The sequence below is a fragment of the Carcharodon carcharias genome, chromosome 15, assembly GCF_017639515.1.
Source record: "Carcharodon carcharias isolate sCarCar2 chromosome 15, sCarCar2.pri, whole genome shotgun sequence".
Classification (NCBI taxonomy): Eukaryota; Metazoa; Chordata; class Chondrichthyes; order Lamniformes; family Lamnidae; genus Carcharodon; species Carcharodon carcharias.
This window is the reverse complement of record NC_054481.1, coordinates 21,905,521-21,929,188: the sequence shown is the minus strand read 5'-3', so window position 1 is coordinate 21,929,188 and position 23,668 is coordinate 21,905,521. Positions and strand designations below refer to the sequence as shown.

General features: G+C 47.4%; 1 protein-coding gene across 1 annotated transcript in view; it reads right to left on the bottom strand.

Moving 5' to 3' along the window:
• The window catches only part of caskin1 (CASK interacting protein 1), a 651,886-nt gene that overhangs the window by 8,118 nt on the left and 620,100 nt on the right, over nt 1–23,668 (bottom strand). Inside the window, exons 19-21 of the mRNA XM_041206678.1 lie at nt 20,968–21,106; nt 10,292–12,535; nt 806–1,187 (exon numbers count right to left, since the gene is read on the bottom strand). Coding sequence (XP_041062612.1) covers nt 806–1,187; nt 10,292–12,535; nt 20,968–21,106 — 2,765 coding nt within the window. The remainder of the gene's footprint in view (nt 1–805; nt 1,188–10,291; nt 12,536–20,967; nt 21,107–23,668) is intronic.

The window sequence follows — 23,668 nt, the reverse complement described above, 5'->3', positions numbered from 1 at the left end:
GGAGAGCAAGACTGGACAGGCTGGGGTTTTTTCTTTAGAACAGCAAAGGCTCTGGGGAGATTTAGCTGGAGTGTATAAAATTATGAGGGGTCTAGAGTGGGTAGATAAGAAGGCCCTATCCCCCCCGAGTAGAGCGATCAATAACCAGGGAGCAAAGATTTTGGGTTCAAGGGAGGAGTTTGGAGGGGATTCGAGGGAAAATCTTTTCATCCAGAGGGTAGAGGGGAGCTGGAACTTATGAATGAGAGCTGAAAGGGTGATTGTGGTAACCTGATGTGTAATATACCTTTAAGAAGAATATTATAATGAAAGATCACATGAGCTTGGAATCCAATAGCAGAGTAGCGCAGGCTACCTCGGTAGTCAGCAGTGTAGAGATAGGGTTTGAGTTGAAAGCACACAAGTGTAAATAAACAGAATGTGTTCCACCTAAGAACTGCCTGCTGATCAACTCTGTCTATTGGACCAACTCAGCCATCCCAAAACAAGCGTGCAACTCAGATCCCTCAGCCCCAACAAACTGGTGACCAGTGGTAGAGGCAGAAAACCCCATATCATTTAAAAAGTACTTGATATGCTCTTGAAGTGCCATAACCTACTCATCTTAAAGACAATGCATCATGCAAGAGCTGGAAATTAGGATTAGGATGGATGGCTACTTGTCGGCTGGAGAAGACATGATGGGCCGATTGGCCACTGTCCATTTCTTTCATTCTATGTTAGTCTGATTCATGAGCTGGACTCAAAGTTTGTCAACTTCAGTGCATCACTCTCATGCATGGCAGAACAAAATCAATCAACTTACTCTGCTTCCTGGCCCTCGTCATGTTTAATCTTCTCCTCCACGGCCTGTAAAGCTGCTGCCAATGAGGCGCTGGTTTCCTCCAGCTTCAGTTGTGCTACTTCTGTCGTGGCCATCTCTGTGGAAGACCCAGCTATTGAGGACCTCGGCGGCTTGATGGGGACCTGTTGTGGCTGGCCTCCGGTGATCGGTTTAGCTGGGCTCGAACACAGAGATGCTGGTGTGCTTGCTGCTTTAATAGTTGGTTGCTTGGCAGGAGAGGGGACAGGGGTTGGGCCTGCACTCAGGGACTGAAGAATGGTGTGAGGTTTGATGGGTTTGGGTGGAGTCAGAGGGGGAGGTAGGATTGGTTTAGGAGACACAGGGGGTGGGGCACGTTTCACTTCTGAAATGAAGATGGACAGAAATATCATGTTAAAAGCAACAGGAATTTCTACTAATCATAGTCAAGCATAGCCAAGTAATTGGCCCAGGACAAGACAAGATCTCTTGCCTTACATATCTGTCGTTGATGTTTGATTCAAAATTTATATATGAAGAAGATATCCTCATGTGCTTCAGTGATGCACTGATTAGCAACATATAACAATTGACCTTCACTCTGTTTTTAAAAAAACAAACACTGACGAAGCCAGGCTTCATTCAGTGGATACCAATATCGCCTCTGAGTCAGAAGGTCATAGTATCGAATCCTACTCCAGACCCATCAGCACAAAATCAGGGCTGATACTCCAGGGCAGCACTGAGGGATTGCTGCACTGTCACAGGTGCCGCCTTTCATGTGAGTTGTTACACTGCGGCCTTGATTGCCCCTTCAAATGGACATAGAAAATTCCAAGGCACCTATTTTTGAAGCAGTGCAGAGGAGTTCTCCCCAGTGCCCTGGCCAATATCTATCCCTCAATGAGTAACATGAAAACAGATTATCTGGTCATTATCGCATTACAACAGTGATAACACATAAAAAGTATTTAATAGACTGTGAAGTGCTTCGGGACATCCTGAGGTTGTGAAAGGTGCTATCTCAATGCAAGTTCTTATTTTTCTTTCTCCACAGGGCTGTCAGGACCTGTGTGCTCTTCCTTCATAGCTTGACTCCATTTCCTTGACAAGAGACTCTCCACTGGGTCTCACAGTATAAGATCTTGGTTGGATATACAAGCCCTATGGTCATATGTAAAAACCACTAAAATTAACAAGTATACTGCTTATTCTTTGAAATTAATTTGTGAAAGCTCTACGAATAATAAATATATCATATTACCTTTCACATGCTGGCTATGTTAGTGCAAGATTATCATAACTGTCTCTCCTTTTACTGACTCTCCTTTCGAATTTACAGAAATAAATTAGGCTGTTGCAGAACCTATTTTCTGAAGGTAGACCTCACCACTAGTACACATAATGGTGGCAATTAAATGGGCAAGGGACAAAACATACTTCTTCAAGCAAAGAAATCATTCATTCTTGGAAAGGTTCATATTTATTGCCTAACCCCTATTTGCCCTTTGAAGGTGGTGGTAGTGGACCTTATTCTCCAACCACAGAGCTCAGTGTTTTGCTGGGCCTGTTCAGAGAACAGTTAAGAGTCAACTATGTTGACGTGGGACTGAAGTCAACACCAGGTAAGAACGGCAGATTTCCCTCCATAAAGGGCATTAGTGAACCAGCCAGGTTTTTAAATGGCAATCTGACAGCTTCGTGGTCACTTTTTAAACTCAATTCAAATTCTCAAACTGCCCTGGCAGGATTTGAACTCACATTCCCTGGATTATTAGTTCAAGCCTCTGGAATGCTGGTCCAGTAACATAACCACTACAACTGCAGTACCGCTGAACAGCAGTGAGGCCAATCAGCAATAAAATTGGAAATTCTACAGACTAAGGATGAACCCTTTTAAAATAATAGTTGTTTTATTGCGGCTTATTTGTGTTGCAATTAAAAGCATGGTACTTTTCAGAATAGCCTCGCAAACTTAAAGAGAAAATCTCCTATAATTACTGGATGTCTTTTGAGTGCTGCCATGCATTGTTATAACTGAAAAAGGCAAGTGAAAACTGGAGACGATACAGATATTACTACAGAGCAAAATAAATTGACCTCGCAGCCAAAATACAGAACTCTCCTTGATTGAATAGTGTTAGAGTTAACTTGTGAAATTTAAGTTGTTAATGCAACGGTGTCTACAGATAGCTCAATAAATACAAAGGTGCTGACCTTTACACACAAGCACCTAACATGCTCAAAGCTACACTGCTGTAGGCTTTAACCTGTAATATTTTTTAAAGGAAAGGGTTAACACCTGAGTAAAAACTGCCCATGTGAGAACTTAGGATGAGCAGTTGTCCGCAAAGATTGCCAGTTCGAATTTTTACCCATATGTGTTGGAAATGTGATCGGTTGCCCTACAGCCTAACAGTGATCAATAGATTTTGCCTCTCTTTCCTCCTTTAAGATGCTCCTTAAAACCTCCCTCCTGGACCCAGCTTTAGGTCACCTGTCCTAATATCTCCTCACGAGTATTGACATCAAATTTTGTTTGATCACCGCCTGTAAGCACCTTGGGCTGTTTTGCTATGCCAAAGGTGCTATATAAAGCCAAGTTGTTGTTATTTTTGAAAACAAATACGAGGGGGTAGCTCCACCCCTTCTACCATTTCAAACAGGACAACCAGGCAGCCTAGTGCTAGTTTTCTTAAAATTCTGTCCCTCATTTTCAAGTCCCTCTATGGCCCCGCCCCTCACCACCTCTGTAATCTCCTCAAGCCCCTAAACCCTCCAAAATATTTTTGAGGAGTAAAATTTTCTCTCAGAGGGTTGTGCGACTTTGGAACTCTCTGCCTCAGAAGGCGGTGGAGACAGGGTCACTGAATATTTTTAAGGCAGAGGTAGATTCTTGTTAGGCAAGGGAATCAAAGGTTATCGGGAGTAGATGGGAATGTGGAACTCAAAACACAAACAAATCAGCCATGATCTTATTGAATGGCACAGCAGGCTCGAGAGGCCGAATGGCCTACTTCCGCTCCTATTTCATATGTTCATATGGTGACTGTGCCTTCAGTTGTCTGGGAATCAAGCTCTGGAATTCTCAGGCTACATCACCCCGTCTGTCTACCTCACTTTCCTCCTATAAGGCACTTCTTAAAAGCTACCAGTTGACCTGATATTTCCTTTGCAGCTTAGTTTCATATAATACCTCTGTGAGAGCCTAGGGATGTTTCATTGTGTTAAAGGCACTATATAAATAAAAGTGGACATTATTCTATATACCCAAGCAATGGGCATTTCCCAACACAACTCTTGTGGTTCTTGTGCCGAAGTTGCTTTCATGCTGCATTTGAAAAACTCACCAGAATATCTGCAGTATTCTTCATCAAAGATCTATGCACATGAATGGACAATTTCAGAAAAAATAATTTTAATAGAACTGTATTCTATGAGGGGATCAAACAAAAGTAAGAACCTTCACCAGATTACTGACATCTTAAGCGCACAAAACAGTTATATCTAATTGAAACCATTTCCTCTGGTGGGGTAATCAAAAACGAGGGAACACAAGCTTAAAATTAGAGGTAGCCCATTTAACGGGGAATCAGGAAGCACATTTTCCATGTAAAGGGTAGTTGAAATCTGGAGCTCGCTCCCCTAAAAGGCTGTGGACTCAGGGCTAATTGGGGCTTTTAAGATTGAGATTGATGGATTCCTTTTAGCTAAGGATATCAAGAATATGGAGTAAAGGAGGGTAAATAGAGTTTAGTTAGAGTTATGCCATGATCTAACTGAATTATGGGGGGTGATGGGGAGAGAAGCACCTACTCCTATTGCTATACAGCATAATTATTTGGAAAATAACAGCATGGCCTTATTTATTGAACTCCAGTGCAGTACTGAGGGAGTGCTACACTGCCAGAGGCGCTGTCTTTTGAATGAGATGTTAAACTGAGGCCCTGTCTGCTGGCCAATATTAATCCCTCAGTCAACATCACAAGAACAGATTATCTGGGCATTACCACATTGATGTTTGTGGGATCTTGCTGTGTGCAAATTTTCCACCATGCTTCCTACAACAGCACTTAAAACTACTTCACTGGCTGTAAAGCACTTTGAGACGTCTGGTGGTTATGGAAGGCACCATATGAATGCAAGTCCCACTTTCGGTTTCTTTCAACTGAGGATAAAAGGAAACATTTCTAGTCTCATTCTTAAAAAACCAGCAAGGGATGAGAAACAGAGCCAACAGGCTGGATTTGCATCCTTGAGGCCGGCAGTGAGAGCTGGAAAAATCCCTGCCCACCTTCGGAGAAAGCGCCTGCAAGGATGGGCTCTTCTTTGTGGGTGTGGACAGCACTCGGGCCGGCCGACACAGGAGAAAGTTCAGAGGCGGCCACAGGGGTTGCCGGGTGTGGAGGCGGGTCTCCGGGTCCTGTGGGACTTTGCCCCTGTTACAACAACAATAAAAGGCCCTCCAGCCCTCACCCCTCCTCAAAACCTGCACACTCCTCATGCCCCATGTCACCTCATGCCCCTCACCCATCCTCTAGGCCATTCATGCCCACAATGCCAAGGTATAACCCCCGCCCCAAATAACCCCTATGGCTGCTCATAACCCCCCACCACCACCAACCACCACCCCCCACCCCCCCCCCATACCAAGCTTTGGCACTTTCATGTCCATTCACTTACTGTATAGAAGCAATGTGGGGCTTAGATGCTTTAGTAATCTAATGGATGACTGAACTGCCAGCTAAGCATACATAATGAGGCTTGCCTAATAGTCCAGAAATACATTAACCTTTTCAAACACCTGAGCTCCAGGAAAAACATTGCATGATTGACAGCTCTGGATTTCTGTGCTCTGCACAGAAACATTTTCACAATGTTTATTTACACAAGATAAAAAAAGTTTCAAGTGCTTGCAGATTCTGCCATTGGTACTATAAAGGTTCTGGGTGATTGACACTTTTATTGGGCTGTAGCAAAGAGGATTCTTATTTTCAGAGAATGGAAAGTTATCATTATTTTTTTAAAGCTTTTTTTAAGCACATCCCACTGTCACTGTGGGGGGAATCATCTGATCCCATTGGAGGCGGGTGTCATGGCAGATGTGGGGGGAACAATTCGGTCTAAGGGGCAGAGATTGGTTTCACGCTGGCGTGAAATCACAGCGGGATCAGCCGATGGTGTCCGGAACGCAAATCCCGCCAGAGGCCAGCACGAACCTGATTTGCATTCCGGTAATGGGATTCAAAGTAAGACACAACTGGAATTGTCCTCCCACACCAACTTTACCATTACTCCGGCAGGAAACCACGCTGACCCAGAACACATCTGGACAAGCAAGACGTGCAGATGTCAGGACTCAACTTTACGGCCTTGCTCAGATCATGGACATCAGAGGAGAAGATTCTGGAGCCCTCCAGCTACCGGACCCTGGAGGAACATGTACATCACGCGCTGGGTGGATTTTCATGGACATAGGTCCTGCTGCGAAGCAGCTCATGGAAGTTGGGAGGTCTCCGTTGATGTCTTGGGTCTGCTTCGGAACATCACAGTCTTGGCCATGGGCTGCTACAGATGATCAGTGAGGGGGGGAGTGGAAGGAAGGGTCCAACTGTGAGTGGGATAGGAAGGTGTGCCGGGGAGAGGGGTGAGATTGGGAGAGGGGACGAAGGTGTCGGGAGTGGGGTTAGGCGGATGAGAGGTTGGGAGGAAGAGGACAACGGTGTCGGGGGGGTTGAAGCTGGGAGGGGGTAGGAGGGAGTATGGGGGAGGAGGGGGAGAATGTAGCAAGTTTAAGGGAGGGAGTTTGGAGAGGGGAAGGTGTCTGGGTGGAGGAGAGAGTTCGGAGAGGAGAAGATGTCTGAGGGGAGAAAGGAGTTCAGGGGGGGTGGTGTGCCTGGGGGAAGGAGGGAGTTCGGAGGAGGGAAGGTGTCTGGGGGGAGGAGGGAGTAAAGGTGGAGGAGGGAGTAAGGGTGGGATGTCCAGGTGAATGTGCAAGACAGGGGTATGTGGAGTCAATGACTGCCTCCTGGGGAGTGAACTGAAGGTGGGCGGGGTAGGAGGGAATGGTGAATGCGAGAGGGAGCAGGGGGAGCCAGTAGGGTGGGAGGGTGAGGGCGCGCCGGTAGTGGTAGATGGAACGGCGAGGGTGATAGGTGGGGACTTGGAGGCAGACATGGATCCTGGGGGTGGGAAGGAGATCGAGGAGGTGAATGTGGATGGGGATGGGATTCTCAGGAAGGTAGGGAACATGCATGTTCTCCTGGACATCCTGGGAAAACAAAGGTTTGGGTTGGTAGGTGATGCTGGGGAGCTGGGTGGTGAGGCCGTGAGGGGTCAACAGTGTTGGGGGAAAGGACATAGGTGACTGGGGGAGGGGAAAGGATGGGGGGAGTTGATGAGAAACTTTAGGACTACCACGGCTGTCGAAATCGAAAGTGAGTGGAGCCTCATGTTGGACGGGCAGAGGTGCAGCATGGGAGTGTGATCAGTGGGTGGGTGGAGATACAGGTCAGCTCAGATGGACAACTGAAAGAAAACCCCAGCAGGCAGCATTGAAAACATACAGGACAGTGAGACGTGTGTGACGGAGGAAGGCTCCGTGTGTGTGGGAGAATGCTTCAAAGGGCCATGCCACACACACACACTTCTTCATCCAGAATCACTCGTAGGCTGGTTGCATGCAGCTGAACTGCTAGTGGGGGGGATGCAGTGGGAGGACTTGCGAAGCCTGTTAATGAAGTTGAATACACATTATTCAGTGAAAGTGAATATATTTCCAGATTGTAAAGTGACAAAACATGTTGACCCATGCAACCAACTGTGATCAGAATTTTTTAACTTTTGAATGCCCTAGTCTTCTAGGTGCTGCCCTGACATCCGCAGCAGGGGCGGAGACAGCCTGGGTGATGGTTAGCCCTGTTGCTATTGATGCCTTTGGTGTGGGTCCTCTGGGGAGTTGAGGCCTTGAGGGACCCCGTGGACAGCCTCTGAGATTCCTGAGTGGATGACCCAGGGGTGTCCAGCTGCCGCTCCTCCTCCCTTTGGGTGCCTGAGGGCCCTGGCCTGACTCCTTGAGGGGAAGGAGCACCTGGGGCGGACATCGAGGTGCCCCACTTCCCTCTTGTGTCACCATTGCAGGAACTCACCCATGGCTACCGCGATGGAGTGGAGGTCCGCATGCATCTCCACCTTCTGCTGGACCAGGGATTCCATGTTATCCGCCATCTTTCTCATGGAGACCTCCACACACGCACATGTGGACACCACTTCATCAGAGAGCAGGCCGACGCGCTCCTCCTACACTTGTGCCATTTTGTTGAGGGCATCCAACAGCTCTGTGTGATAGTCCCCCGCCTTCTGCTGACTCTCCGCATTGAGTAGGAAGGTCAAAACCAGAGGCTCATCATCTGACTCAGACCTGACACATGCCTCTTCCCCAGCAGCCCTCCAATGCCAGAGAGCTCGGCTGAACCTGCCTCCTCCTGCTGCAGACATGCGTCTGTGCGGTGATCACCAGATTGTGAACCTGAGCCTGCTGTAGATCTAGGTCCCACCGAGGTGGGCGTCTCTCTGCGCTGGTGCAGTGTGTGGGTAAGTGCTGCAACAGGTCTTCCAAGCCGCTTATTTCCAGCTCTTCAATGGAGGAGGTGTCCTCTTGGTTGGAGGTGAGGAGTTGATTGGAGCTGAGGGACTGACTGGCTGAGGGTGTTGGTCACTTGGCGGGAGCTCCCTGTGAACCAAAGTAGAGATAATTAGTGCACGGCAACACAGTCAAAAGCAGGAGAGACAGCATTCACAGTTGCATTGAGAGAGGGATGATGTGGTGCAGGATCCTCATGTGGGTGTTTGCTGCCGACCTCACTGTTGCCGCAGGCATGGTCAATGTCCTCAGCAGTCAGCATGATGGCACACTCCTCAAAGTGAGTGAGGGGCCTAATGTGGGCCCACTCCACCCCCTGTCTGGGACCTTTCCCTGCTGTTGTGAGCCAGCTTATCCTGCATGAAAACAGATGGAGAGAGGGTGAGCAGGACACTTGGAACTGGGAATGGAATGAGGACATGAGCTCTGGAGGGTATGAGCCTGATGGAGGTGTGAGGGTGTGTGTGAGAGGTAGTGGTCCCTTGAGGCGTGAGATCCCTGTGGATGTGTGATGGGTTTGTGAGTTTGAGAGTCGAGAGTGATAAGATGGTTGACTTACCCTGGCAGGACGGATGAGAGCATTCATCCTCTTCCGGCACTGGCTGGCTGACCTCCTCTGTGCACTATTGGCACTGACCGTGGCTGCCACTGCCTTCCAGGCCGGATTGGTGAATCTTGTGGACCTCCTGTGGCTAAAGCGGGGGGGTAGAGGACATCGTGGTGGGCTTCCACTGCATCCAGCAGGTGTCCCAGAGAGGCACGACTAAATTTGGGGACAGCCGTCTTGTTTGTGTTTGGGACCATCAGTCACCTGGACCAGTCCTGATCTGTAGACATAAAGTAGACATAAAGCGCTTTGGGTGCGCTTTAAATATGGCACCCAGAGCGAGAAAGTGCTGAGGTCACGCCACGGCGGGCAAATCCAAGCCTGCCTGCCAGTGATGTGGCGTCTTTCCTGTGAAAGCATTATTAATGAGGCAGGGCGCTCCAGGAAGGGATGATACAGTGTGAAAATCCACCATTGCGGCTGGTGGGCAAAACGTTTTTTATGCCCACTACCACACTTAGTGCAAATCTGGGACGAGTCCGCCCTAGAGGTTTCATTGGTTCTATATGGTGTATGGTGGGCATGGAAGTGCCATAGCCTCATGGGGGTGGGGGGCTCATGAGGAGCCTTGGGGGTGAGTGGGGGGGCATAACTTGGCAAGGTGGGGGGGGGGGGGCATGAGGGGCCATAGGGGTTGTTTGGAAAGCATACCTTGGCCAGGGGTGAGCTTCTGACCCGAACCAGCCCCCGCCTTGTCAGACATTCCTGAAAATCGGCAACACCGGGAATGGGGTTGGGAATTCCGGAATCGGGACCGGCCCTCCCTTTCTAAAGGGCTCCCAAGCCATCCTGACTGGGTGAAAATCCAACCTAACATTTCAGGCTGATGGCCTTACATCAGAGCTTGACCTGAAGTGTTAACTCTTGTTTCTCTCTCCACAGATGCTGCCTGAATATTTTTTTCTTTTAGCATTTTCTGTTTTATACTGGCTTATAGGCAGATCTGCCAGCCACTGCCTCAACGCTTTATAGCCCTACCACGGTGAGCAGCCTCTTGGAGATGGTATTAACAGATCGTGAGAGCTAAGGGGGTTGAGGGAGCAAGGCATGGGTAGCCCGACTTCTTCAATGCCGCCTCACAGTAGGCATCTCCCTACCTGATAAATGATGCTGAGATCAATATATCGCCTCCGATTCCACTTCTGGGCTGTAGGAATGTTTGTGGTTTGTAGGAGACAAATGGGACACAGGAAGTTAACTGATGTAAATTTACAAAAAAAAAGAAAATTGGAAAATGTACCTGGGCTCCCGGGACCAGGCAATGGAGACTTCTTGGCACTGGCTGAGGGTGGTCCATGTCTTTTTATGCCTGTTGGCTGAGTAAGTGAAGGTTTTGGAGACACTGGGGGTTTAACAGGTCTTTTCGTCTCCCCTTCTGAAAGGTGGGAGGAATGCTCTCCGCTGTTTCTTCTGGGGATTTCTCCTACAGTCAGGAAGCTCGGATATGTTTCACCTCCAGTCATGTCTGACACGGGCCTTCTTTTAATGGTTCCTGTGCCATTCTGAAGCATTGCGTGAAGCTGGGCCTCTTGAGGGGATTCCAGTTGCTCCTTCTCCCTGGTTTTCGGCCGCCGCTTCACAGTGTTCGACTCTGTTAAATGAAATGCCACAACTTCCTGCTGCTGGGTTGGCCTTGGCTTCCCTCTCCTTTTCAGTGTGCTCGTGAGTTCGAACGCGGTGAAGCCAGAATACTGCTGCTTCACGGCCTCGGAGTTAACCTGAAGGTGGGGTAGACATTCGGCGGTGTCAGGCTTCAGGGGCTGGCGAGGCCGTTGCTTGATTGTGAGGTTCCCTTCTTCAGCGAACGGTAAGTTTTCGGAGGAGCTGTTTCTGGAAGATCCGGTCTGATCCACTTGAAGCCTATCCACGGGTAACTCCGTTTCTGCCACCGGTTTGCCGCTTTCGGGCCTGTCTTTCTTTGCGGCTGCGATCAGGCCGGTGACAGGGCCGCTAATTGTCCGTCTCCTGTTAATAATCTCGCCGTCTAATCCGATTGCATCCCGGGACCTGTCGAGAGGCCCTCGCTTCACTGTGGCCAGCACCGTGGCCACTCTGGAATGTTCCGAGCTGGTTGGTTGTATCATTTGGCCATAGGAGCCTCCGAGACCCCTCTCTGCCTTGAACGATCGGTGCAGGGTAAGCGCCCTGCCACCCCCACCAATCGACGACATCTCAAGCATGGCAGCGATGCTCTTCACGCTGCCGACGCTGCCCGTCTCCACGGTCCCCCCGAAGTCACTGGCTCGCCGTTGCTCCTTGAACCTGGCTTTGGCATCAAAGTCCTTGATGGTCCCCATTTCCTTTTCCTTCGACAAGTCGTCAGCCAGATTGGTGCTGGATATGGCAGAGCTGGACCGCTTTGGAGGTGGTGGGGGCGGTCCTTTCTTCTTTGGTCTCAGGGCAAACGACTGGCTGCGGTTAACGTTTTTATCGGCTGAAGACTGGCCTCTCACTGAGTGGCTCCTCGCCACGTGCCTCTGGATGGTGGCGTAAGGACCAGCGTCGGGCACGGCGAGCTCATCCTTGTCTTGCTCGCTGTCCGACATGGCGTAGCGGCTTAAGCTGTGCGCTCGCTTCTTTGGCCTCGAAGGGTCTCCCTCGGAATCGTCTCCGTGCGGAGGAAGGCAAAGCACCGGAACAGAGACAGGCAGAACAGGGACAGCCTGGGCTAGCGGGCTAGATGTGTGGCCAGGCCCTGTCATCCCTTCACCTTCCACAGGCTGTGGGACCACGTAGGCAAAGCCTCTGTGCGTGGGGGACTGTGGGAGTGACCTCGGGGACATCGGCCTGTCCGTCTGCAGGAGCTGCGGGATGGGCTTCACTTTGGCTGTTGCCTGAGGAACATTAAGAGTCTGTGGAGAGGAAGGCCTAGGCTTCGTGGGCGTCTGCGGTGGAGTAAATGTTGACATTGAGACCAGCGTTTGATGAGCATGGGAGAAGGACTCTCTTGGCTTCCCAGGAGCTGGAGGTACACTAGCTCTTTGAACCCCTTGCCGGTGACTCCGTCTTGTGGGGCCAACTTGTTCTGTGACTATTGATCGGTAGCTCGGGCCCTCCAGGTTTTCCTGGCTTTTGGACAGAGCCGCTCTTTGTAACTGGTTCCCTCCTCCCAACATTTCTTGAGCAGTGCCATTCGGCTTTGTCTTGCCACCGCCGCTGTTGTCGCCCTCTTGGGTGGCCCCTTGCAGTTGGTACACAGTGCCCTCTGGAGCTGGCATGATGTGGTTGGCCTGCCTCAGCTCAAGGCCGTCCTTTGCGTCACCGGCGCTGGTCATGGCGGCCTGCAGCTCGTTGCTCAGCTCGCTGTCTTGGAAAGTCGACATCTTGGGAGACTGGCTTTCGGCATTCTCACCTTGAGGAGACTCAATGGCCACAATCTCCAGTGACTGCGGGGCTTTCTTCTTCAGAGTGCCAGAGTCATAGCGGGTAGCTCGCTGGATTTCAGCCAGTTTCTTCACAGCGAGCATAAATTTCTTTTGATGCCCTAAGGGAATGAAAAAACAAACAAATTAACTCACGGATACTTCAACACCAAAAACAACACCTCCAACCTTAAACACTAATGCAGCACAGTGCAGGCTCCGCAGGGTAGAATGATTGCTGAATGCTGGTGTAAAATGCTTTGAAGCGCTTCTATCTCTCTCTCTCTCTATATATATATCCTTTTACAACATTTTTCAATGAAGGTTTCTGCAGCCTATTCTCTGGAATGACACACTTTTTGAATGTCGCAAATTTCACGAAAGCATCACCAAAAAAAAAGGTAAGACTTTGATTTTACTTTCTTCATTTTCTATATTGTTTCATATTTTAGGTGCTGTGCAATTTGAGTCCGTTGATTGCACTGTGACCATTATCTGCTTTGAAATAAGGCTCTTTGAATACAACAAAAGTGTTGCATGAAACTCTTGTTTAAACAGAGGGTCTGGCTACTTGAAAATAATTGGGTAAGTGCTTTGTAAACAGGGCAGACAAAGGAACTTCACACAATACTTTTCTGAAGTACTTGAATGCTAATACTCAGAGGGCTTGATTTCAAACTGACTGACCCAGTGCTGGATTAAATGGAACAGGTAAATATTATCTAAGGCACCGCAGACCTACTTTCAGATATTTGACCAATTCCTCTTCATAGAGTTTCACACTGTAACTGTAATCTGTAACTTCACCCTGCCTGTAACTGCAACCTGTCTGGTACTGCAACCTGTCTTAACTGCAACCTATCTGGTACTGAACCTGTCTGGAACCGTAACCTGTCTGGAACTGCAACCTGCCTGGAACTGTAACTTGTCTGTAACTGTAACCTGTCTGGAACTGCAAACTGTCTGGAACTGCAACCATCTGGAACTGTAACCTGTCTGAAACCATAACCTGTCTGGTACTGCAACCTATCTGGAACCGTAACCTGTCTGGATGCCTAATCTGTCTGGAACTGCAACCTGTCTAGAACCATAACCTGTCTGGTACAGTAACCTGTCTGGAACCGTAACCTGGCTGGAACCATAATCTGTCTTGAACTGCAACCTGTCTGGAACCGCAACCTGTCTGGAACCGTAACCTGTCTGGAACCGTAACCTGTTTGGAACTCTAACCTGTCTGGAACTGTAATCTGTCTGGAAGTGTAACCTGTCTGGAAGCGTCACCTATCTGGAACCGCAACCTGTCTGAAACCATAACCTGTCTGGTACTGCAACCTATCTGGAATCGTAACCTGTCTGGATGCCTAATCTGTCTGGAACTGCAACCTGTCTAGAACCATAACCTGTCTGGTACTGTAACCTGTCTGGAACCGTAACCTGGCTGGAACCATAATCTGTCTTGAACTGCAACCTGTCTGGAACTGTAACCTGTCTGGAACCGTAACCTGTTTAGAACTGTAACTTGCCTGGAACTGTAATCTGTCTGGAAGTTTAACCTGTCTGGAAGCGTAACCTATCTGGAACCACAACCTGTCTGGAAAGGTAACCCATCTGGGATGGTAACCCGTCTGGAACCGCAACCTGTCTGGAACTGTAATCTGTCTGGAACTGCAACTGGTCTGGAACTGCAACCTGTCTGGAACTGTAATCTGCCTGGAGCCGCAACCTGTCTGGAACCGCAACCTGTCTGGAACCGCAACCTGTCTGGAACCGCAACCTGTCTGGAATTGCAACCTGCCTGGAACTGCAACCTATCTGGAATTGTAACCTGTCTGGAATTGTAACCTGTCTGGAATTGTAATCTGTCTGGAACTGCTCCTTCTTCTTAGGCAGTCCCTCAGGACTGAGGATGAATTTCTTCCACTCCAGGGTTGTGGGTCCTGAGGTGACAATAAAGTCCAATGCTGGCTCCGCACACCCTGCCTCGGGTGGAGCAGGTAGTGTTTGATGAAGCAAATGGATGAGTTGCTCGGATTGTGGGACACTCCTCCTGCTGATTGCACCTGGCCCGCACCCGGCCCTGTCGGAGACGATCGAAATGGCTGGCGCCTTCACAGATGCTTCTTCTCCAGTTGGGTGGTCTCGAGCAAGAGATCCCCTCAAATTTGTGGGGATGTTGCATTTTTTCAGGGGGGCCCTGAGGACATCCCTGAAATGTTTCTGCTGCCCTCCTGGTAACCACTTGCTGTGACAAAGCTTGGAGTAGAGAGCTTGTTTTGGGAGTCTTGTGTTAGGCATGCGGGTAATGTGGCCCGCACAATGTAGCTGATTAACCATAACCAGTGCCTCGATACTAGGGATGTTGGCCTGAGAGAGGTAACTGATATTGGATTGCCAATCCTGCCACTGAATTTGCAGGATGTCGCGGAGGCATTGCTGGTGATATTTCTCCAGGGATTTAAGATGTCTGCTGTACATTGTCCATATCGCTGACACATACAGGAGGGCAGGTAGCACTGCAGCCCTGTCGACCATGAGCTTGGTGCTGGGTTTGAGGTCTTTGTCCTTGAACACTATTTCTCTCAGACGGCTGAAGGCTGCGCTGGGACACTGGAGGCGATGTTTCATCGTCGATGTCTGCCCTCACTGAGAGGAAGCTCCCAAAGCATGGGAAATGATCCGTGCTGTCCAGTGGTTCACCGTGTATCTTGATAGTCAGTGGGCAGTGTTGCACAGCAGGAGCAGGCTGGTGGAGGACCGTTGTCTTCTGGAGGTTTAGCCTAAGGCCTATTCTCTCATACGCCTCTGTGAATGTGTCGACGCTAGTTTGGAGCTCTGAGTGTGTTCATATGCAAACATTGTCAGCGTACTCCAGTTTGATGACAAGAGGGTGGGTGGCCTTGGTTCTGGAGTAGAAGCGTCATAGGTTGAGTAGTTTCCCGCTCACCCTGTAGTGGAGCTCCACTCCGGCGAGGAGCTTCATGGAGACGGGGTGGAGTGTTGCGGCGAGGAAGATGGAAAAGAGCGACGACGCAGCCTTGCTTGACCCCGGTTCGCACTCGTATTGTGCCTGTGCCAGATCTGTTGCTAAGGATCATAGCTTGCATGTCACTGTGCAGCGGGCAGAAGATAGTGATGAATTCCTGTGGGCAGCCAAATTTGGGCGTGTCACAGTCCCTCCTCATTGATAGAGTCGAAGGGCTTTGTAAGATCAAAGAAGGCTATGAATAGAGGTTGCTGCTGCACTATGCACTTTTCATGGACTGGTCCTGCTGTAAAGATCATGTCCATTGTACCTTTTGAAGGACGGAATCAGCATTATGACTCCGGTAGGAGCTCTTCAGCCATGGGGAGATGGCGATTCAGAAGGAGTCTTGCAATTGCCTTCCCTCCTGCACTCTTACCATCCACATGTCTATAACTGTAATCTGTCTGTAACTGCAATCTGTCTGAGACTGCAACCTGTCTGGGACTGCCACCTGTCTGGAACTGCAACCTGTCCATAACTGCAACCTGTCTGTAAGTGCAACCTGTCTGTAACTGTAAAATGTCTGTAACTGCAACTTGCCTGTAACTGCAACCTGTCCATAACTGCAACCTGTCCGTAACTGTAACCTGTCTGTAACTGCAACCTGTCTGTAACTGCAACCTGTCCGTAACTGCAACCTGACCGTAACTGCAACCTGTCCGTAACTGCAACCTGTCTGTAACTGCAACCTGTCCGTAGCTGTAACCTGTCCGTAACTGCAACCTGTCCGTAACTGCAACCTGTCTGTAACTGCAACCTGTCCATAACTGCAACCTGTCCGTAACTGCAACCTGTCCGTAACTTCAACCTGTCTGTAACTGCAACCTGCCTGTAACTGCAACCTGTCCATAACTGTAACCTGTCCGTAACTGCAACCTGTCCATAACTTCAACCTGTCCGTAACTTCAACCTGTCTGTAACTGCAACCTGTCCGTAACTGTAACCTGTCTGTAACTGCAACCTGTCTGTAACTGCAACCTGTCCGTAACTGTAACCTGTCTGTAACTGCAAACTGTCCATAACTGTAACCTGTCCGTAACTGTAACCTGTGCATACAGTGGATTACAACATATCATAATATTAGTACTGATACAGGCTGGTGTGCATGTTTTAGGTAAAACTTTTAAAAGACATTATACTGCAAAAATTGACTCCGTTTCAATCATCCCTCTGTTTCTTTCTCAGTCTTGAACTCTCACCTGTTTAGAAGATAGACTGTTAGTGTCATCATTCATTGAGATGCCCCATTGACCTCACTGCACCTTTATCAGCTTTGCACTTCAGCAAGTTAACCATAAAAATACAAATCTAAGCTGAATGTGCAGAGAAAGTCTGACTGACAGTGCACACCTTGGGATGGCCCAGTCCAGAAAGTTCCAACCCAACCTTTTATTTTAATATAAAAACAGAAAATGCTGGAAAAACTCCGCAGGTCAGGCAGTGTCTGTGGAGAAAGAAAGAGTTGATGTTTTGCGTCCATCATATTATTCGGGAGAATAATCATGTTGGACGCGAAAACTTTCTCTCTCCACGGATACTGCTAGACCTGCTGAGTTTTCCCAGCATTTTCTGCTTTTATTTCGGATTTCAAGCATCTGCTTGTATTTTGCTTTTCTTTTATTATAAATGTCTTCTCAGGAACAGAAGATGTTGGCACAGTGGGGAAATCTGACGTTGTGTACTGGTGTAAATCAGGCGACACTGAGTCCACAGCTCATTTTATGCCAATGGAAAACAAAATGGCCAGAGACATAGAGCAAGCTGTCTGATTCGCTATGACCCCTGCTGCACTGTCACATGATCAGACTGACTGCTTTTGTTGCTCAATGCCTCTTGCCTCTCGAATCAGAAGGTTCTGGGTTCAAGTCCTACTTGGGCACAAAAATCCAGGCTGGCACTCCAGTGCCCTACTAAGGTGGTGCTGCACTGTCAGAGATGCTGTCTTTTGGATGAAACATTAAGCTGAGGCCCTGTCTGCCTTCTCAGGTGAACGGAAAAGATCCTCTGCCACTATGCTGAAAAGGAGCAGGGGGATCCCTGGTGTGATGACTACTATTTATTCCTCAATTAACATAATTAATAACAGATTACCTGGTCATTATCACATTGCTGCTTGTTGGGCTTTGCTGTGTGCAACTTAACTACTGGGTGAAGGTGATGGTGTAGTGGTATTGTCACTAGACTAGTGAATCCAGAGACCCCTGGGGACTCATATTCATAATCCTACCACAGCAGATGGTGAAATTTGCATTCAATAAAAATCTGGCTGCTGGATTTCCTACATTACAATGGTGACTACAATTCAAAAGTATGTGTTTGGCTATTAAAAGCTTTGGGGTATCCTGTGGTGGTGAAAGGCACGACATAAATGCAAGCTCTTTCATTGTCTTTTTATTTAGCCCTCAACTAACATCACCAATACCAAACCAGTTGGCCATTCCTCTCATGACAATTTGAAAGATACGCTGACTGACATGATTGCCTTCAAAATAACAGTGACTACATCGCAAATGTGATTCGTCGGCTGTGTGAAGTGCTTTGCAATGTCCTGAGAATGTGAAAAGCGTTAATTAAATTCAAGTTCATTCTCACTATGGCTTCGGTTGAAGAGCTTGCCCTGTCAAAAGGGCAATGAAATTCCTCCATCCATCCTGTAGTTTTGAGCTCTGTAAAGCAGGCCAAAATATACTGGAAAATAAACTGAAAGGATTTTTGTCATGCTCAGTAGAAGGCGATACAGCACTCCATACATTGCTTCTTCAATAGGAGCTCTTTTTATTTCTTTGTGAGTAATTGTATGTCCAGTGCCCGTACTACACTTCAAAGTGCTTCATTTTTCATTGACATTTAATATCAAAAGCTGCTCCATCATGCCCATTCACATTGCACAAGCCAAGACATGCTGACATGTATCTCTATTCTTATTCATCTATGTTTGGGATTCAGTGTTCAAATGCAGCCTCAGTGTACCTTTAAGAGTACAGTTGGGAGCCGTCTTGCCTCTGAGTCAGGAAGGTGGGGGTTCCAGTCCCACTCCAGCGACTTGAACACAGAACTCTAGGCTGACACTCCCAGTGCTGTAACTGAGGGTATGCTGCACTGTCAGAGGTGCTGTCTTTCCGATGGTATGTCAAACCGAGGCCCCAACTGTCCTCACAGGCAGTAGCAAATATACATTGGCACTATTTTGAAGGGCAGCTGGGGAGTTATCCCTGGTGTCCAGGCTAATATTTATCCCTCAGCCAACATCTCTAAAGCAGATTATCTGGCTATCATTTCATAGCTTTTTGTCGGAGCTTGCTGTGCACAAATTGGTTGCTGCATCTTGATATTAGAACAGTAACGATGTTTTAAAAGTATTTAATTGGTGGTTAAGCAGTTTTGGACATCCTGAAGTTGTGAAAGGTTCTATAGAAACGCAAGCCTTTCTAAATATGAAATAAACCCACATGTCCAACATGCCCAACTTTATGTTAAATCATTATTGCCCTTCAGTCGAAGCAGCCTTGTGAATGATAATTCATAAATTACACCAATTTAACTTTGCTGATGAATCAAGTCCCATATACATAACCAAAGAGGAATTGTTTATGTAACCAGGATCACTGTGCAGCCAATCATAAAGGAATTGGATTCTGGAAAAATATCCACACAAAAAGTTTATACCTAAATCTGTTGCTAGAAACATGTGACCTTTTGACTGCTTATAATCAAGTAAAATATATTTCTTAGCTATAGTCTGACAATAGTCCTCTCATTAAGCTTTCCTTTCCCCTGCTCTATTGCACAATTGCTTGTGAGGCTCCTTCCTATTAGGGGACCAGACCTTCAAATCATTACCCTTGAACCAACCCTTAATTATAGAGTTAGACTCTTCAGGGTGATGTCAAGAAGCACTTCTTCACACAAGGGGCAGTAGAAATCTGAAACTATCCCCCAAAAAGCTGTTGAGCTGGGGGTCAACATAAAACGTCAAAACTGAGATTAATAGATTTTTGTCATGCATGGGTATGAAGGTTACAGTATCAAAGTGAGCAGATGGAATTAAAATACAGATCAACCATGATTAAATTAAATGGTGGCACAGGCCTGAGGGACTGAATGGCCACCTCTTGTTCCTTAGGAGATACAGAGGGTTCGATTTCCCCTTTCTGTGGGCATCGGATGGGCGGTGCGATTGTATCATCTCTCTGGTGTTCGTGGCAAGAGGGCTGAGCTGGGTTGGGGGCTGGTTCCCTTTTCCATTTGATCAGTGGGTTGCCAGTGCTGAAGCAGTGCCAGTGGGCTGCTCGCCAATTAGGATAGGTAGGGGTGGGACATCCTGCAGCTAACCTCATGGGAACCAGCCAGATAAAAGGGTTAAATGGTGGTGTGTTGGGGGTGAGGGGGTTGGGGCGCGGCTGGAGTGGACTGGGTGCTGCGCTCCATCGGGCCCCACTAAATATCAGTGCCTCAACAATCATCGCTAAGTTTGCTGACTGGTCTGTATCCATCCCTTTAAGGACTGCTGGTTAGCATTCTTAGCACCCGATAGTGGCACCCATCAGTACCTGAAAATTGCATTGGGGTCTTAGAAAAGGTCTAGGATCCCAACTGGCAAATTTAAAGCAGGTTCCCGGCTGAAACAGGCATCCGAAATGGCAGGGGCTGGAACTGTAACAGGAACTCGCCAAGGATTTTTTAACAGAACCTCAAAAATCAGGGATCCTAGAAGGACGAGGGCAGTTGGCGCAGAGTACTACCACCACCTCACAGTTACATACACACTATCCTGACTTGAAACTCTATCGCCATTTCTTCAACTTCACTGGATCAAAGCCTTGGCACTTCCTAACACTGTGGCTGTACCTACACCACATGGACTGCGGCTCACCACCACCTTCTCAAGGGCAATTAGGGATGTGCAACAAATGCTGGCCTTTATGCCACAACCTGTCAATGAATAAACAAAAAGAAAGGGAAGTGGCAGCCAATGCGGCACTATGATTTTTGGAAGCATTTCCATCCCACTCCCATCTGGCCTAGGGCCTGAAAATTAGCCTGCATGACATTCCGCACAAGGGGACAAGAAGCAATGGGACACAACCTGTACAAAGCTAACTCTTATTTTTATAAGGTTGGGTTTTCATTAAATCCTAGTGGTTGGTGTGTGAGAAAGTCTTTCAAAATCCATAGTATTTGTAGTGATAACACTTGCATGAGTTTTTTGTTTAATTCATTCCTGAGATCTGGATTGCACAGTCTGAAAGGGCTGGTGGAAGCAGGCGCATGAATAACTTTCAAAATGGAATCAGATACCGAATTGAAAAGGAGAAATTTGCAGAGCTACGGGGAAAGAGAACAGGAAGGGGGCCAATTGGGTAGCTCTTTCTAAGAGCCAGCACAGGTACAATGGGCTGAATCACCTCCTTCTGTATTGTAAGGTTCTAAGGTTTTATAAACCTTTTCGGCCCACACACGAACCAAAAACATCCAGTGCCTCAAACAACCCAAAAAAAGACTGGCATAAAAAGAATGGCCACCACTCACCTAACTTTGTGATGCCAATTTCTTGGAGGTCCTCCCAGGTGATGTCGGTGATGAACTCAATGTTTTCGTAACCATTCTCCACAAGCGTCTTGTAATATTGAGCAAGACCAATGATTGAGAGCCATTCCATCAGATCATTCTTGGAAAAGGAAACAGAAAGGAGTTGAGGGCACCTTTGCATTAGAATAAAAAGACTTTAGAGTAAAAACCAATTCTTCTCATGGTTCGAAGGGTCAATTCACAGGTTTTGGGCTCAAAATGTAATTGTAATCAATCTTTTTGGAAAATGGTGAGGGAGGATTTGCATCTCACTTGACGGAGCTTCTGGTAATGTGATTACTTCAGATGTCACATTCTTATTTGACCTCATCCTTAAACATGGTGGAGTAAAGTTTCCACTTTGGATGCAATCAGGAAATTGTGACTAAAATGTGTTTGAAATTGTGCTTGTCAGGTTAGAGCCAAAGTTTCCACTAAAAGTCATCACGGTAACCACAAATGATAAAATCTTCCATGACCCAGCACAATACCCCTTTGTTACAAACTTTGCTGCAAATGATCTCATCTTTCATCCATCAAAACTGGGAAATGAATTTAACATCTCAGTAACATAGCTGCACACTTTTTGTTTAATTAAAGTGCCAAAGATTCTCACAATCATGTTTGAACCATATTTCAGCCGTCAAATCACCTCGCAATTGTAAATGTGTGCCAATGTTTGCTTCTAAATTAATTAACCTTTGAATTCCAGTGTCACTTATACCTGCCAAGCATTTCATTCTGCCAAGTGCCTGGCAAGTTGTGGCACGCTAGGTCAGTTCCGCATGGATGAGGCTAAAAGACCGAAGACAGAAAGAGAAAGGAGCACAAGTTGCCAACACAATTACTGGTATTGCACCCCCTTCCCTCCACCCCCCTACTTTTAACAACTCACCGTGGAAATGCATGATACGTCCAGAAAACTCAGTCAAAGTTCACCAATTTAGAACACTATTATTAACCAAAGCATCATCAGGTCAGCTGGAAAATGGAGGTCAGAGGACTGGTGGGGTTGAATGCGAAGTGCACTTCTGAAAGTGGGAGTTGGCAGATTTCAGACACTCCTTTCTAAGCTCCATGGAGCTTTGCAGCTTTTACAGGATGATTGCTGGTAGCAACTCTGTCGGAGCTCATAGTCGTGCCTTTTTCTTTCAAAGGAGTACATTAACCACTGAGCTGCATAAAATGGAGGGTGGGGTGAGATCTGTTCTTTAGAAATCGACGTCCAGTCAAAGGAGATCAAAGTAAAAAAACAAATCAAAAGGCACACAGTGCGTAATTGAGGCAAGATAACAGAAGAGTCTTTCTTCCCTGCTATTTTGGCCAGGGAAGTGGTGAGGAAATTGTGATAGGCAGGTCTACATCAGGGACAAAGGATCTATTGACTCTCTCCACTCCCAAACGGTTGTGTAATTTTGACAGGCGCTCATGTAAGAACCTGGAGTACAGAATGTGCTGTGAGGAAAATTAGAATCAGTTCTTGGATTCTCAGCATGTTTTCACACATCTAACATTTTATTCATTTTATTTTTGCCCGTCAAAGACCCCTGCTTTCGAAGAGCAATTATGGGCCTGTGCCTTGGGTTGCTCGAGACTATAGCAGTAGTTGTATGTCACAACAGGTTGGAGGTATGTGGGCATGGCCAGGTAACTCCTACCTGTGAGAGGAATGTGAATACTCACTCTTCAGCCACTGGAGGGGCCTGCAATAGCACTGACATGCAAGTCTCACAGCCTGATGCATCTTGATTATCTATCAGTGAATGGTCCTTGTACATAATGGCTTGGAATCCATGCCAGTGATGGATAATACACCGAAAACCCCATTTCAGTATTGCCTGCTACCCGCTGCGTGAGTCAATAGAAGCTCTCATCTGTGCCTCAGTTGGCAGCGCTCGCCTCTCAGTCAGAACTTCATGGATTCAAGCCCCACACCAGGGATTTGAACACAATACCATGCTTACGTTCCCAGTGCAATAATTAGGGAGTGCTGCATTGTTGGAGGCACTGCCTTTTGGGTGGGACTTTAAACCAAGACCCTGTCTGTTCTCTCAGGTGAACGTAAAAGATTTCATGGCAATGCTCTGAAGAAGAGCAGGGGAGTTATCCTGGATAACAGTTATATCTATCATTATAGTAACATTCCTGTTCATGGGAGCTTGCTGTGCATAAGTTGGTCACTGTGTTCCCTGTATTACAACAGTGACCTCACTTAAAAGTGCTCTGTTGGCTGTGAAGCATTTTGGAAGTCCTGAGGTCACGAAACGTGCTATCTAAATGAACGTCTTTTTTCCATTCACAGAACACCTCTCTTCTAACAATGATACCTAACAAATCAGTCTGTCTGTTGTAGGAAATGTGCAATTACTCTTTTTGTGTAAAAAAAGGGACAACATTTTTTTTCAATTTTCTGTTTCCATACAATACATAAGGAGTTCTTGGCATTGACACACAAGCCCCCAAAATAACAGTTACTTTAAGTTATTTGCGTTCATGCTAATGGGTGCATCTAAAACTCTGCTGCCTGAGTCCTAACTCGCACCAAGTTCCATTCACTCATCTCCCTTGTGTTCATTGATCCACATTGGCTCCCTGTCCAGCAATGCCTCAATTTTAAAATTCTCCCCATGTTTTCACATCCCTCCCTGGATTTGCCTATCCC